This window comes from Argopecten irradians, chromosome 12 (genome assembly GCF_041381155.1).
Source record: "Argopecten irradians isolate NY chromosome 12, Ai_NY, whole genome shotgun sequence".
NCBI lineage: Eukaryota > Metazoa > Mollusca > Bivalvia > Pectinida > Pectinidae > Argopecten > Argopecten irradians.
In genome coordinates, this window is record NC_091145.1 from 12,241,982 (window position 1) to 12,258,042 (window position 16,061).

The window sequence follows — 16,061 nt, forward strand, 5'->3', positions numbered from 1 at the left end:
TGCAATGTGAAACTCTTTTTTATAGTGCTATCTCACTGAAGCATGCACCATAGGCTTATGATCGTAATTTCATAATTGAAGAAGTCATTTGTTGACTTGGACTAATACTTGATCTCAAATACAAACATGATCAAAGTTTGACTAACATAATAAAGACTTAAATGAAATCAAGACCAATACCAATGGACAGTGGACAAGGATTTATTTTTTCTACAAGCACAAAAATTAATGCATCAATTTCGTCACAGGTTATAGTGACTTAAAGAAAGAGAGAAAAAAATATATATATCGTATATAATTACTGATAATTAAAAGTGTATGTATGGGACACCAGCGTTGTAGTGTAAAACACACTAGCCAACACAAAACATTCAACTACCAGTTAGCATGAGACTCAATATCACTATATAACATCTCCATATATACATGTACAGTATATACAAACTCAAGGCAAAAAGAATGGGCCAGACACAGGAAAATAATACCAATGATATTTTCCAGACACAGGTAAATAATTATATAATTATTCTACAGAAATTTTGATCATAACATTAATTAGCGAGCGTCAGAGCCATATGATAAATATAAGTTAATTTAAAGATTGCATCTGTTGATGTATAGCTTTGTTAAATATATATAACAACAACAGAAATGAAAATCCTAAAGCTAACGCAGTTTGTAGTAGCAGCTGAATCATAGCCTGCACCAAGCCTAACTACAACAGTATAATGATCTATCAGAGTTACTTCCCCTTGTTTCACTCACGAGACGAACAAAGTACAATATAACTATGATAAATCAGAACGACAGTAAGATGAAATAGCTTATTTGAGACTAGTTTCTTCCCCAATTTACCTATTGGATAAGATAAGTTATTTCAATTTTCCTGAAACAAAAAATATTAGAACAAACTGTACAATGTACATTTACTAATGCTACAAGTTAGATGTAGGAGATACGTAATTCAGTACTAGAACACATCTAAAACCACGAATCAACTATATTAGAGGAGATAAGTTTTACGATAATTTTTCTTATTTTAATTATAAATGTAAACAAACATTAGAGAATTTTTTTTCTTTTCAATTCCTAAACATCTACACATGGTTTAAAGTTAAGGCTGAAGAAACATTTAACAGGGATATGAGAGGAAGTTTTATTTAGCAAATATGTAAAACTACCTTTTTTACCTGAATTGTATGTTCAGTTTCGAATTTTCAATAGTAAATATCAAACAATATCTCGCAAATATATAAAACTACCTTTTTTACCTGAATTGTATGTTCAGTTTCGAATTTTCAATAGTAAATATCAAACAATATCTCGCAAATATATAAAACTACCTTTTTTACCTGAATTGTATGTTCAGTTTCGAATTTTGAATAGTAAATATCAAACAAGTGTATATGCTGTCTGTAGCTCCAATATAGCTAAATAAAGCTACCATAAGTTGGACAAATATTCTCAAGTTGATGTCTTTATAACTAGAAGTAGACCTTACATTTAGTCGAATGCTGCTCTGTGACTTTATCATAGCCTGTTCAACATAAGGGTGAATAACTTTCAAAATTTGTGTCTTGGTTACCTCCCTTGATTGAATTCTGTGAAAATACTTTAAAATTTAAGTATACATGGGAGAAAATTTACATAACTTTCTAACAATACACGGTTGCAATGTATGAACAAGATTCAAATGTACACTTTCTTAAGGAAAGAGCAGAATCTGAGCTTAGGGTAAAAATTATTCTCATATACATGTACATACCTAGGTAAAACAAATTGATTGCATAGGGCTTATACATATACCAGCTGTACCGGACAGGAGAAGGGGAACAGAATTAACATAAAATAGCCCTATGTAAGTCAACAACAAATAAATAATGGATAAAACTTCTCATACATATAAAAAGAATACATGGAAATTTCATAAAATATCTCTACTGTTCAAACAAATAACCAGAATTTACAGAACAGCAATCTATCCATTCTCACAACACTTAAGATATTAAATTCAAACAATTCTTTTGCATCAAATATATTCAATGATAAACAAACAATTATTTTGTCTTCTATCTTATGAAGTACATTTCCTAAAATAACAGAACTACATCATGAAATTGATACTTGTCTGTTTTCTATTTTAATTGATCTACATCTTTAAATCAAATTCAACCTAACAATTTGTATAGAACTTTTACCTGGTGACATGTTGTAGCTTAATACCTAGTGTGGATGTCGCCTTCATCATAATCAAATTACATTTACAAATGTGAAGGCCAGCAGAGCACCATCCTCAATACTCCAGGGGTTACTATAACTGAAGTTACATCCATCCCTAGACTATCTCATAGTAAACTGGAGGCAACAGAACAGGTAATTTTATCCTATGATGTACATCATATGAGCCGTATATAGGTACACTGTGACTGACAGTGTGGCTTGATATTGGGCGTCACTGTCTCTGTAGTCTTCAAATATTTGCAGGCCAGTGATAGGTTCAGATTTGTTCTCCTGAACTGCCTCCAGTTTTACTATGAGATAGTCCAGGGGTGGATATAATGTCAGTTATAGTAACCCATGGAGTAATGAGGATGTCATAGCACTGACTGTAGCCAGCAAGACAGAATCTTATAATAACATCCAAGTCACATAGGCAGTAAACCAGTATCTTCCACTTTGTATGTAAAATTCATAAAATTTTACACGGAAAACAATATCATATATCTAACAATGGTAAAACTATTACTAACATAGTATAAATATTTCAGATATATTCTCCTTAAATTTACTTTAGTTCAATTTCATAACAAATGGCTTTAGAGTACATGATAGAGGTTCCATAAAAAATACATGTACATTTGTATAGCATGAAACTTTTGTTAGCAGACAAAATTAATGGCAGTGTTGGTTTTAAATACTGAAATTGAGTACATTGTACCTTTATTTATCGTAGATCTCAAGTCCATTGAAATGAATACACACACACCATACTGAATGAAGTTATATAATTTTCTTATATGGCAAGTGATTTTTAGCTACATTCAAAAGACTTTAGTTCACAAATCATCAGTCATAGTTCAAATTTTTGGTTGAAAATAAAGATACTGAAATTCAACAGTAAAATCAGGTAGGTTTACAATACACTTTTTAGACACACTGTGTCAAGTCTAATATGGGTTTCGTAATTTTTAGATATTAATACTAGAAGGAATCAAAGAATATCAACTTTACAAAGTTTACCTTGCATATGATATCATACATTTTTGTGAAAATAAACCTCTGTCCACAAATACACACAAATGTCCTACTGCATCAACTTATCACATTCATCCCTAAAGACACAATCAGGGTCTTCCAAATCAAAGACTAGACCAGTCCATTATGAAATTTTAAGGGAGAGTGAGTTAACACAAGGTGAAGAGCATAACAGGTATTTGAGTGTAAATGTTGATAAGTGAAGTTATATTTCTGACTAAACATGCTACTAAGTTCTACATATCTAAAGGAATAGATCGGGGCTGATCTGAGAATGGAGGTGATAAAATTATATATTTATCAACTGTATCATTTGAAGACAAATTACGGCAATTAAATCTCAAATGAGGAAACGTCAAAAACATTGCAGTATAAAAAATGACATCAAACAAATATTAAAACAACAATGAAGGTCTAATTACAATTCTGGGTCTTAAATAGCTGCCTCGTTAACACAAAATAACAGTGTTGTTTTAGAAGACTATATGTTCTAAGTACATCTATAGTCATCATGTCCTTGAAATAAACGTTAATTATATTCTTATCTATCAAATTCATTATTTTGACTCATCATTTCTTAAACATTTAAACATTCAGTATTTTCTTTTTCTTTTGACTTAAAAATATCTTGAAATAATTACCAAACTCTGATAAACTCTTTGGTATCCCATTAATGCAGATCGTTCAAAACACAAGTATATACATTTGTACTTAGCTTATATGATAGGAATGATTAAAACTAAGTCACATACTCATGCCTCATACGTAGTGCCACTCACCAACCCCCCCAACCCCCCAACCCCCTGATCAATCATATACATTACAAGAGAACCTATGCAGCAGCTGGCTGTACCAAAACTGATCAAAGAATCTATAGCTACCAATAAAAGCAAGAAATCACTTTGGTGTGAAATATCAAACTTCACATTAACATAGAAAGCAAGTCATGCCATATAGCAGGCAAGCAGCTGGCAAACTTGCCTCTTGTTCAAGACTTAACTAGGTCAGATATATGTACCAGTCCTGATTATCAATTTCTCATAGATATAGGTAATGTTACCAAATCCCTGAACTACCGTACAACTAACCTTTTTTCGCCATATCAATTTTCCTATCAATATAAATAATATACATCAATTCGCGAAGATAAACTTTCGTAAAAATTTTTGTATAGCAGAATTCGCAAAAGCAAATCTCCCTCAAAAGAATGTTGGTTTACATTAATTTGTATTTTCGACTCTAAATCATGACACGATCCCAGACTAATATTTCAGCTAAGCCAACCATCAATGACTTTTTTTGTAATGTCATCTGTAATTGGCTGGATCAAACCTGAATAAAGTTTTAAGACTGCTTCGAATTCATGATCTTGGGACCAGATCTAGATCTCATGATAATAAAACACGTATTTTATGTCACTTGCTTGTGGATCATTTTTCAAAAAGATCTAGTGTAGGAATCATGTGTACCCGTGATTTATATGTGCGTTGTACATGTGTATACATGTGTGTCGTGGTATTCAACAGACTTGACATTAAATAACAATATCATTTCTCACATTCTGCTCAAAACCTCTTTGACTTAACTATGTATTCAAACTCATCTTAAATATTTCATATACACTTTGAATACATATTACAATAACAAATCTATTCCCCATCAAAAAGGCATCCCTTTAATCTTCTCTGGACGGACATTTTCATAAAGCCTAACATCAGTATTCCGTATTAAACCACAAATAATTGTAAAATATCATTGTGAATATGTGAATACACCATCAAGATACCAAACGACTACGTACACATTCACAAAGAGGGTCATGCATGTGCTGCAAAGTTTTCGCTAAGGTACCCAAAATTAACCTTCCAGATTTGTGATCAAGATACTCTATTTTTATTGGAAAAAACAAAAGTAACCAGGGTCTTCAGAAAGATCCTTAATTTTTGTACATCCTTAATATAAGATGATAGCAGTGAATAGGAAAACGTTTGATCAAACTATATATATATAGCTATGGGTGGACTTTTCAGAAGAATAATATCATCTAATATATATGTGGTACGTATACATGTACTAGGCACACTGCAAAGTATCATATAAATAATAACATAAAAGTCTTTAAATTAGTCAGATCTTAATGTTTATCTCCATACTTTAGTAATTTATATTTACCTGGTGCATATTAAAAATCACCACGTCGGAAATCTGACACATAAAAGTCTAGTTCTGCTCACCAGCAATTGCACTCTATATACAATTGACAAGAATTCTGTTTCAATTACAAATACCTAGTATCGGGTATAATACCGACGTCCAAATTCACTTTACTAGTGACAAGTCTGTTCAGAGGGCATATTTTGAATAATTTAGTTAAAGACATAAGTAAAATTGGATCTAGTTCTTAAATTACAAATGTTTGTTTAGACTCAATTATGTAGCAGATGAAATCAATGTTACACTTTTGACAGTATATATTGACAGTAAGTATACTCGGCCAGTGTGTACGTGTTATACGTACATGGGTGTGTGGAATCAGATAATCCCATCCTCTACCACTACACTGGAAGAATACTGCCTTCTCACAAACCTATACTGTATTCTTCACATCCTGTATTTATAGTATGACTTTAAACATCAAATCCACAAAGACAGACATATGAGATGAAGAGCCAAGTGTGAGAAATGCGTTACACGAAACTAATTTAAAATCATATAAACTATGAATACATGATCATGTGCTGGCCCCCGATTTCTCGAACAAACTTAAGTCTAAAGCAGACTTAAGTCAATGCTTTTTGATTTGGGAAGTCAGGCCCTAGCAATTAATATGAATGATACAAGCTAGCTCCAGTGTCATACACAAATCTTAAGAACTTTAAGATTTTGCTTGGACAACCAAAAATGATTAACTTTTGTAATGTCATCTGTGATTGGCTAAGCTTTAGACTTGAGACTGTCAATGATCTTGGTTCCTGATATTTAACTATAGTATATGCCAGTCTGGATATGTACATCTTAGCCATAGCACTGATGCTGTGAAATCTTATACAAGCTTTTCTACATTGAATTCACATACGCCTTTCGACAAACTCCCTGGGTATCAACTTGAGGAAGATCTGTGCTTTGTTTCATTTGCACCATATATTGCAGGATGGAATTATTTGCTATGAAATATCCATGGCAACTTCCTCTTTTGTAGTATTTTTAATGTTTTCTATGTCAGATGCCTTTGGATTTTCTGCATTGTCTAAGGGTTGCGGAGTTGTGTCCCTTGCCACAGCAATGTCTGAGATACAGTTCTCCATAGAGGTAGTGTCACTATTAATCTCTTTACTCGACTGGACTTCGGAATCAGTGGAACTCGCAACCTCAGGAACTCGAGGAATGTCTGTCGGAATACTGGAAACACTTTCTTTATGCACAATTGGAATTTTTTCTTCTTCCTTGACAACGTTTTTATTGGTAGATTTTTTCTCCAAGTCTTTGGGATGACTTCCTTTAGATCTTTTTTCGGAATCCTTGTGATGAGAATGTTTAGGTTTTTTATTTTCACTTTTGTGATGACTGTCTTGTTTTTCTACTTTCACGTGTCCAGCACTCATTGCTTTAGATATTGCCTCAGCTCTTTCTTGTTTTTCCATTTTAATTGATGATGACTTGTGTAAACGAAAACCACTAGTACTGTGTTCCTTTTTGGGTGACACTCCCAACTTTGCTGACAAAGACTTTTCTTTCTTTTCAACTTTCACAACATGATGTTTGTGTGGGGATGACACTGATGAATTTCTTTCCTTTCCATCTGCCTTACTAGATGGTGATGGCAATTTTGTTGAAACTGTCGTAAGTTTTTCCTTCATATCAGCTAGAAATGTGACTTTTTGTGCAGGATGTGGGGAGGAGTTATTTCCATCTGTTTTCTCCTTTTGGGAGTTTTCACTAGTTTTGGGTACTGATATTTCTTGGCTTGATTTTTCTTCCTTTGCATTCTTGTCATTGGTATCCATAGGACTTGTTGAACTGTTAACGGCGCAACCCTGATCACCAGCGGTCACATCGTTCTGCTCCGCTGACTGACTGTCCATGGATGATTCCTCGTCTGATTCCGGCGGATAGTACTGGGCCAGACGAATGTGCCAGGCGATGCTGGTGACAGCTGAGACAGTTTTGAACTGATGAATAACATTACGAGGGATGAAGTAGATATCGTTATCTCGTAGCTGGATGCGTGCAAACCTTATTCCTTCTCTGTGCAGCTGATTCAGTTTGGCATCTTCTAACCATGTCACACACTACAAAATTTACAATCAATTGATTTATCAAAAAAAAAAATTACCAATATTCTTTTTTTTTGCATATTAGATTTATCTGCCCATGCAGGTAGGTATTGATTTTACGTCATGTATTTGAGACATCATTCTTTTCAGAGAAAATGATGAGAGTTTCATTCATAAAATTCTGAGGTAAGAATGGATACCTCACCACAAGGGAGGTAACTGTAAGGATGTAATTTACAAGTTTGCAAAAATTATTTCATATACATGTAAATAAATCTTATGTCTAAAATTTACTTGAGGAAATAATTTTCAGTTTACTGACTTTCCCAAAAATAATTTTCATTTTCCACTTTATGTTTATATCTACTAAACCCCAAATTAAATTTCATACCCTATTCATATTTCTAAAACTTTGACAGCATATTTTGACTATCTATCTATTGCTGTTGTAACTTAAACACCACAAAAGTCACCACTTTAACTCACCTGTGAGACTGGTGGTTCGTGGAGATCCAAATGAAGTTTGTCCACCAGTTCCAGGAAATCGCCAGGATGGAAGCAGATCACATCTTTAACAACACGGCTTTCATCATTTCTGGAAAAACAAAAAGATTATAGTCGATAACAGTTGAACACAGTTTGATAATATTTTGAACCATTTCATGAAAATAATTGAAAATATAAAGCTAATCACAGTTGACCAGCAATATAAAAAACCCGATAAAATAGTTTCAGGTAAGATATATATTAATATTAGTTTATTATCTGGCAAAACAAAATCACCTTTAGCAGATGATCATGCCATCATTTAGCAGTACTAATACATCATCAAATTTAAAATAACCAACAACCACCAATGTTCTTACCTAGAGTTCTTATACAAAATTATCTCCCTTTTAAAATTATGTAGCCGGGACAAACCAGGGTTTCTTATAAACCCAAAAAGTAACATTTGCTCATCATAAAAATGCTAAAAAACAATTGTTCTGTTAAAGTACAAACAATCTTATTGATTAGATACTTTAGATACATGTCTGTGTCAAGTTTGTCTCGTTTAGCTTTATATCTTTGTCAGAAACAGACACAAAAGCCTCATGTTGACACTACAGTTACATCAATATATATTCTTTAATTTTAAGGAATCTCTTAATTTAAAAAGTCTCCATAGAAAAGTAACATAAAAGTTATTTAAGAAAAGTTTTTTTCCTCTACTATCATGCTTTCCTATGGAGAATTTTAGGTTAAAATTCGACATTAACTCGGCCCTAACATCCCAAAAGAAGGAAGGAACAAGAAACACTTAAATGGATATTATGTCGTTGTTGGGTCAAAAAACATGATTTACAGTATGATAATCATAAATTTGAAGTTTTAATTAGGCTACATACCGGTCATCCTCTCCATATTTGATAGCTTTAAGGACTCCTACAGCTGCTGTGGTCATTCGGTCAAAACCTTGACCCACATGGTCAGCGTGACATCGGGTTCTATCCTCCACAAGGACTTCCCTGGGTTCCGAGGCTCGTGGTAGGTAGGACAGATTTTTCAGTTCATTCATACCACTACACCATAAAACAAAATGTATAAGAAATAACTTAATATCATCAAATAAACAATGAATATTCATTCTTTGCAATTACTTTATCATCACATGGGTGCAGATATCAGGTGTTTTTAATCTGTTAATAATAAGCCCATGTCCAGAAAATAATGATAAATATTACATTTGTTTAAATTATATCATCCATAAGTGATGAATATTTTGCGAAATACCTTGTGACGCTGAACACATTACTCAGGTGTAACGTACCGTTTGCGTTTGTAGGGCGACTTTGGCATGTCAGCAGTAGGTACCATCTGTTCTCCTGGCCGAGCCCACAGGATGGGACCGTCGTTACTGAGGTTTCTAGGGGGGTGCACAACTGACCTCTCACCCCAGGGCATCACAGCCTTCAGGAACGCGTCTTCTTCCAAAGAATCTAGAAAGTCGGGAAAGTAGTCGCCCACTTCCTCGTGAACTGTCCCTACCAGACTAATTTGTAACAAAGGACCTGTACGAAAGGTGCCATTCTGATAGGATTTTATTACCTGTTCTCGGTACTTCACCATTGATAAACTCTCAATGTCTGATTTACCTAAGATACCTGCCTTAACAGTCATATTTGGATGATTCTCTGCAAAATAGTCAATGAAATCAGGTTGGGATGCCATCGCATCGTGAACAATACCCATAACACAGTTTGAAACACCTTCAGGGCTTTCGCCGTACACAAAATCAAAATAGTCCTTCACTAGTTCCACACGTTCTTCCTTGGAAAGATGATTGATTTCATCCTGGTAAACATGTAAGACAAGTGCTCCTCCATTTGAATATTTTTCTATGTGCATAAAATTCTTATATTTAGAATTGGAAAAAGGCAAATTGGAATCCACCAAGTTCTGTCCTTTCCTTAAGTGTACGACTTGAGAACACTCTGTTTTTACATTTTTCATCACGTCTATAGCACTCATAGGCTTTGTGTCTATTTCCACTTTTTGTTCCCCATTACTTGCCGTAGGGTCTGTGTTATATTTGCTTGTCTTTTTGTCTGTCTGTGTACCGCGGGACACCCTGGAAAGACCTTTCTTTGGTGAGAATGAACCCGACGCCACCATTTGAACATCCTTGCTAGTTGATGAACCTGACGGTACCTGCACTCCTTTGTTCTCTGTCCGGCGACGGAGATTGACTTGCACCCCACAGTTATTGACGATTCGTTTCTTACCTGAGATTTTGAGCGTGAGACCACCCGTCTGTTGCGGAATGACGTGGTATTCCTGTTTACCATTGAGAGTGACTAGCGGTGTTTTTGTAGGAGTCGTCTGTCGCTGCTCTTTGTGATGGTGGTGCCGATGTTTGTGGTGCGAATGTTTGTGATGGTGCTCCCCCGAATGGTGGTGTCGGTGCCGATGACGGTCCTTCTGATCACTGTCACCATCCCTGGAGCCCTGCCTGTTACTCATAGCCAACTTTAGGATCTTTTCTGGACTTGACGTCATGCTGTTATGATCATCTGTACCGCAGTTGTCACAGTCGGGCTGTCGGTCATGCTTGGATGGTGATGTAGCTGCTGAAATATCACAATTGGAAATTTCATAAAATTAATTTACAACAGTAAGGTATATGTAGAAATCATACTTTTTTAAAAACTATTCTATTTTAATTTACAATTTCAGCTGTGATTCAATAGTGCATGTGAGTGTTATGGATTATACATTTGTAGCTCATTTCAAGGATCAATATATATATTGATAATGCATCAATATACAATTTACAATTATATATAATAATTACATCAGTACTGACTTTAAACCTATTAATACATTAGTGAGTTTTCTCTAACATGCATGAATCAAGGCAGGGAAACATTTTCTTTTCTTTCATTAGACATATGTATAGGAGAAACACCGAAAACTGTGGAATAGTTAAGATAAGGGCCGAGAACTATTCGTTATCTTGATGACTATTCCACAGTTTTAGGTGTTTCTTATTTTTAAAACATGGCACTGAATGTCACTGGTACTATCATCTATTACACTGGGTATTGTTTAAAGTGAACAGTCGGGCAAGGATGGCTAAAGTCGGTAAAAATGGTGTGAATGTATCCAGTATAATTTCTTATGAAATAGATAAATAAAATCTCTCGCCAAAATCTGTCTGCGTACGAAGAAATTAATTTAAAGTATAGGAATCCTAAAACGTCCTCCCGGATGACTATGTCCGTGGTTTCATTTACACGCAGCCTCGCTTTCAATGCTTTCAACTTTCCTTTACTTTAATGGTCAGAACTGGGAAACGTAAGCAGAACTTGGCAGTAGTATTAATATATGAGAACTTTTGGAAGGCCAATGAACGCATTTAGACTGGTTTTCTTTGCCCGACTATTCACTTTAACTATTCCACTACCCCAGGTAAACCCTTACTACTTATTTAAACCTTGAGACCTATTCATGATCTATTTATTTACCTTACTCCGAGAACAAGAATCATGATCTGCATGATTTTTTTTTAAAAGATCCATGCACAGGTACTATATGGTACTCACTGAAACATTTCCTCAGTTGAGTTTTCAATGCTCAACAATCAACATAGAGGACATGTACCATAAATATGTAGCTCTAGATATGTAGTGGTGATTGATGATTTTCGGATATGAATTTAAAGTGATTTGGGTAAAAATCTTTTCCCATGCAGCACAGGCCTAGGCCTTAGAGCGAAGTTTAGAAGAAACAAGAGGCCCAGAGGGCCTGTATCGCTCACCTGGTTTGTAATGCCAAGTATTGTTCTGAATACAGGTTCATTGTTTCTTTTCTGAAGGAATTTTAATATTAACCTCTAAATCCCCTATTGGGCCCCACCCCTCCCGCCCCCAGGGGGTCGGAGCCAAAATTTATACAAGTTCTGTTCCCCTTCCCCCAAGGATGTTTATGGCCAAATTTGGTCACAATCCAAGCAAAACTCTAGGACAAGAAGTGATTTATAGGATTTACCTCTATTTCCCCTATTGGGCCCCACCCGTCCTGCCCTCGGGGGGCCAGAGTCAAAATTTATACAAGTTCTGTTCCCCTTCCCCCAAGGATGTTTGTGGCCAAATTTGGTTACAATCCATGCAGAACTCTATGACTAGTAGCGATTTAAAGGATTTACCTCTATTTCCCCTATTGGGCCCCGCCCCTCCTGCCCCTTGGGGATCAGAGCCAAAATTTATACAAGTTCTGTTCCCCTTCCCCCAAGGATGTTTGTGGCCAAATTTGGTTACAATCCATGTAGAGCTCTAGGACAAGTAGCGATTTAAAGGATTTACCTCTATTTCCCCTATTTGGCCCCGCCCCTCCTGCCCCCGGTGGGTCAGAGCCAAAATTTATACAAGGTCTGTTCCCCCTCCCCCAAGGATGTTTGTGGCCAAATTTGGTTACATTCCATTCAAAACTCTATGACTAGTAGCGATTTAAAGGATTTACCTCTATTACCCCTATTGGGCCCCGCCCCTCCTGCCCCCGGGGGACCAGAGCCAAAATTTATACAAGTTCTGTTCCCCCTCCCCCAAGGATGTTTGTGGCTAAATTTGGTTACAATCCATGCAGAACTCTATGACTAGTAGCGATTTAAAGGAAATGTTGACGGACGGACGGACGGACGGACGACGGACGCCGCGCCATGACATAAGCTCACCGGCCCTTCGGGCCAGGTGAGCTAAAAACAACAATAAAATATTCCTTAATGTTTTGGGTATATACACAGAATAGTGAAATCATGTTGCAAAAGAGTGTGTTTTTTGAAAGTATTCCTTGGGAATTATTATCTTCTTACAAAATATATCAAAATATATATATACAAAATATGGAAAAAAAACATGTAAATTAAAGCATCTGTAATTTCATTTTGGCAGAAAATTCATCATTTGCCTCATGGGATTTAATCTTTTCTCTTCTGGATTTCTTCAAGTGAATTCTTTTTTGGGTTATGGATACAGTGTCTGTGAAAGAACTTTGGAATAGTTACCTTTTCCTGTGGAATAGTTCACAAACCATTCCAAAGCAAAAGGTAACTATTCCACAGTAGTAGGTGATAATAGTAGACTTTGCTCCGACTATACCTCAAGCTATAACAATAGATGATATCACAGCCATGTTATCTTTTAATTAAAGTTAAGTGGAAATATCAAAGCTTATAATTTGCTAGTTAGAATAATGAAAATGTTTGTGTGGCATCTAAAGAACTGCAACAGTAATCTATGTATACAAATGCAGATTCTTTCATGAACACCATAAAGTGACCATATGTATTGTGTATTCTACCAAGTTAGACTTCTAAATGGATCTGAAAGAAGCTTTTTGAATCCCCACCCCCCTCAACTACGCTAGCCAAGGGTATTCAGTCAGATGCTCTCCCTTCATCTCTTGGCAGATCTCGCATCGAAATTGAAGTTTCCGCACTACGCCCCCTGCTGAATCACAACAGTTGCGCCCCTTCAATTTATGTAATAGGCAACCGATCGCGACTAATAGGCTTGAATCATGATGTGTGGTTGAAAAAATTGTTTCATGCTTCAATATCCAATTTTGTCAAGACCTCAGTTTATAATTGCATAATTTGTTTAACTTTGTGAAACAGAAACCATGCATGTATTTACTTTCCTTTCTGATTGGAGAGCAGAGTATCCAGGTTCTTCATTTAGCTGGTCTAAAACATTTAATAATTGTTTAAATAGTTAGTAATATGATTTGGTTAAATACTGGTCGCGACGTTGTTGAAAGGCATGTAATATACAAACAGGTCACTACTATCGCTTAAAATATCAAAGCCCCGTTATCATTGGTTGCCTAACCTAGAAGCATCCAATCAGAATTTGAAAGCGGTCACTTCAATTTCAACACCTTCAATTTCAATACAAGATCCACCAAGGGTTGCAGACATCGCGAAAGTTGTAAAAAAATTGACGGACATTCAGACCGGGATGGATTGTGAATAAGCCAGACCACACAATTTTTTTCCAGACCGAACATAAATATGAATTTTTGAAGTAAACATAACTTCCTGCTATTAGTATCCAGGCAGCTGTTTTCATGATTATCATATGCAGTTTATTTACGTTTTTGCCAGATTCAGCACCTGGGTTATACTTCTACTGATCATGACTTCTGCAGGGTTCTCACTAAATTTTTTAATAGATGGTTGAAAATTATCAATAGGTAGTTGGGGGCCGCCGGCTCCTGTGGTAACCAATATTTATTTCTGATAAAAATAGCCGTTTAAAAACAAGGAAATAGACGATTATTTTTGCTGGCAACCGGCTTTTAACAAGTAACCCTGTCTGGTATTCTATAGTTGTGGGACGGTTGGTCCGGACGGGATTTTAAAATAGGTGGTCTGAGTCAAATTTTGCCGGACATGTCCGTCGGACCGGCAAATTTCGTAATGTTTGGGGTTGCAGCTGGGAGAGCATCGGACTGAATACCCTTGGTTAGCAAAGTCTAATCAGCAATGCTCTTGTAATTTCCAACTGAATGCAGTTCAAAGCTTATATTTACATTCGAAAACACTTTTTTCACAGTAAATGATATCTAATCCCAAAGATTCCGCATTTATAGTGAATAAACAATACATTATCGTCAAGGATGGAACAGACATTTTCATGTTCGTGAACACATGTATATGAAACGTAACATTATTCTTTAAACTCACGCTGTATTCAGTTTAAAATGCATTTATTTCGATTAATCGAAATCTTAATGGAGCGCGCTTACATTTTTTCTTTAGTCAACCAATTTTTTTTATTCGATAATCAGAGCATCACTTACCTATATAGCCTTGGTCGTTTAGATGCAAAAAGTGTTTTAAAGTGATATGATATTAGCCGAAACAATGCTTCAAAATAATATATTAACCAAAACAATAGTACAAATTATAATATGCTATTAACTGAAACAAAACTTCAAAATAATATATTAACCAAAACAATGCTACAAAATAATATGCTATTAACTGAAACAATACTTCAAAATAATATATTAACCAAAACAATGCTTCAAAATATAATATGCTATCATCCAAAACAATGCTTCAAAATAATATGCTATTAACCGATTATATGAAGCTGTTATAGTGTACAGGTTTTTAAAGGTTTTGTAATAAAATGAATTACTGCTAATTATATAAAAGATGGTATATATTAAGAAGTATTATAAGTAAGTGAAAAGGATTTTTGCATCCTTAAATAACAATGAACTTTTGCATACTTAAGTTATATAACAACATACAATTTTAACAGTTTCAAGCATGTTATCATATTAAAGGTCAAGAGAATAAGATCATCGATTTCTCTAATCGTGTGTCTACGTGCATGCTGTCATGAACTTGTAATTCGCTTATAGCAAAATACCTTTCGCCGTCCCATTCATTCCATTTGGTGGCTTTTGCAGTGGTTTTTGTTTTGGAGGTGATGGAGAACCACTTAGTTCAGATGAATCACTTGTTGATGAAAAACGTCTTTCACTTCCAACATAGTCATCCAAATATCCGGAATTTGACAGTCTACGATAATCATGCTGGATTCGTCTCCTTTTGCCAGTATCTGGACTGACACATGGATCCGGAATATGTGTGGTTGGAATGGTTGCTATTTTCAGACGCTTTTGATCTGGAGGTGAAGATGTCACTGGAGAGTCAGATTGTTTATTTTTATCCTCCTTCGCAACATGTGCAGCATGTGTGATTTGCAATCCCGGCAAGTTTCTGTATCCTTTTTGATCCCGTTTTAGATTAAACAATATGTCATTACCATTTTCACTAATTTGGTCATCAAATGTATCCAGTGTCATGCGCATAGAAGTTTGTTTTTGCAAGATCTCAAAGATATTGTCGTTGTTTTCATTAATTCGTGAATCTGTCGTTTCTTCCTCCGCCATTTTATTATTGACAAGTGCCCGGATATTTATACGCCATTTCTAGAGATTCTGTAACGACCAATGCCATTGGTTGAAGAGGAACAT

The 16,061-nt window shown here is 35.3% G+C and overlaps 1 protein-coding gene across 2 annotated transcripts; it reads right to left on the reverse strand.

Moving 5' to 3' along the window:
* Nucleotides 1–185: 185 nt before the first annotated feature.
* On the reverse strand, nt 186–16,017 carry LOC138336110 (lysine-specific demethylase 9-like). 2 transcript variants are annotated; one of them, XM_069285418.1, is made up of 5 exons: nt 15,452–16,017; nt 9,340–10,636; nt 8,918–9,091; nt 8,016–8,124; nt 186–7,544 (listed from the first exon to the last, which is right to left on the reverse strand). In XM_069285418.1, the coding sequence occupies exons 1-5, from the start codon at nt 15,975–15,977 to the stop codon at nt 6,420–6,422; spliced, it is 3,231 nt and encodes a 1,076-aa protein (XP_069141519.1). In that variant the 5' UTR covers nt 15,978–16,017; the 3' UTR covers nt 186–6,419. The 2 variants fall into 2 exon arrangements, with proteins under 2 accessions (XP_069141519.1, XP_069141518.1); XM_069285417.1 differs by having other exon boundaries at nt 9,340–10,639; nt 15,452–16,015.
* Between the last annotated feature and the right edge of the window lie 44 nt (nt 16,018–16,061).

Coding starts and splice junctions, on each gene's coding strand:
- LOC138336110 (XM_069285417.1), bottom strand. CDS start 15,977: ATGGCGGAGGAAGAAACGACAGATTCACGAATTAATGAAAACAACGAC. Junction 8,125..8,917: donor AAATATGGAGAGGATGACCG/GTATGTAGCCTA, acceptor TTGTTTTTCCAG/AAATGATGAAAGCCGTGTTG. Junction 7,545..8,015: donor ACGAACCACCAGTCTCACAG/GTGAGTTAAAGT, acceptor TAAATTTTGTAG/TGTGTGACATGGTTAGAAGA.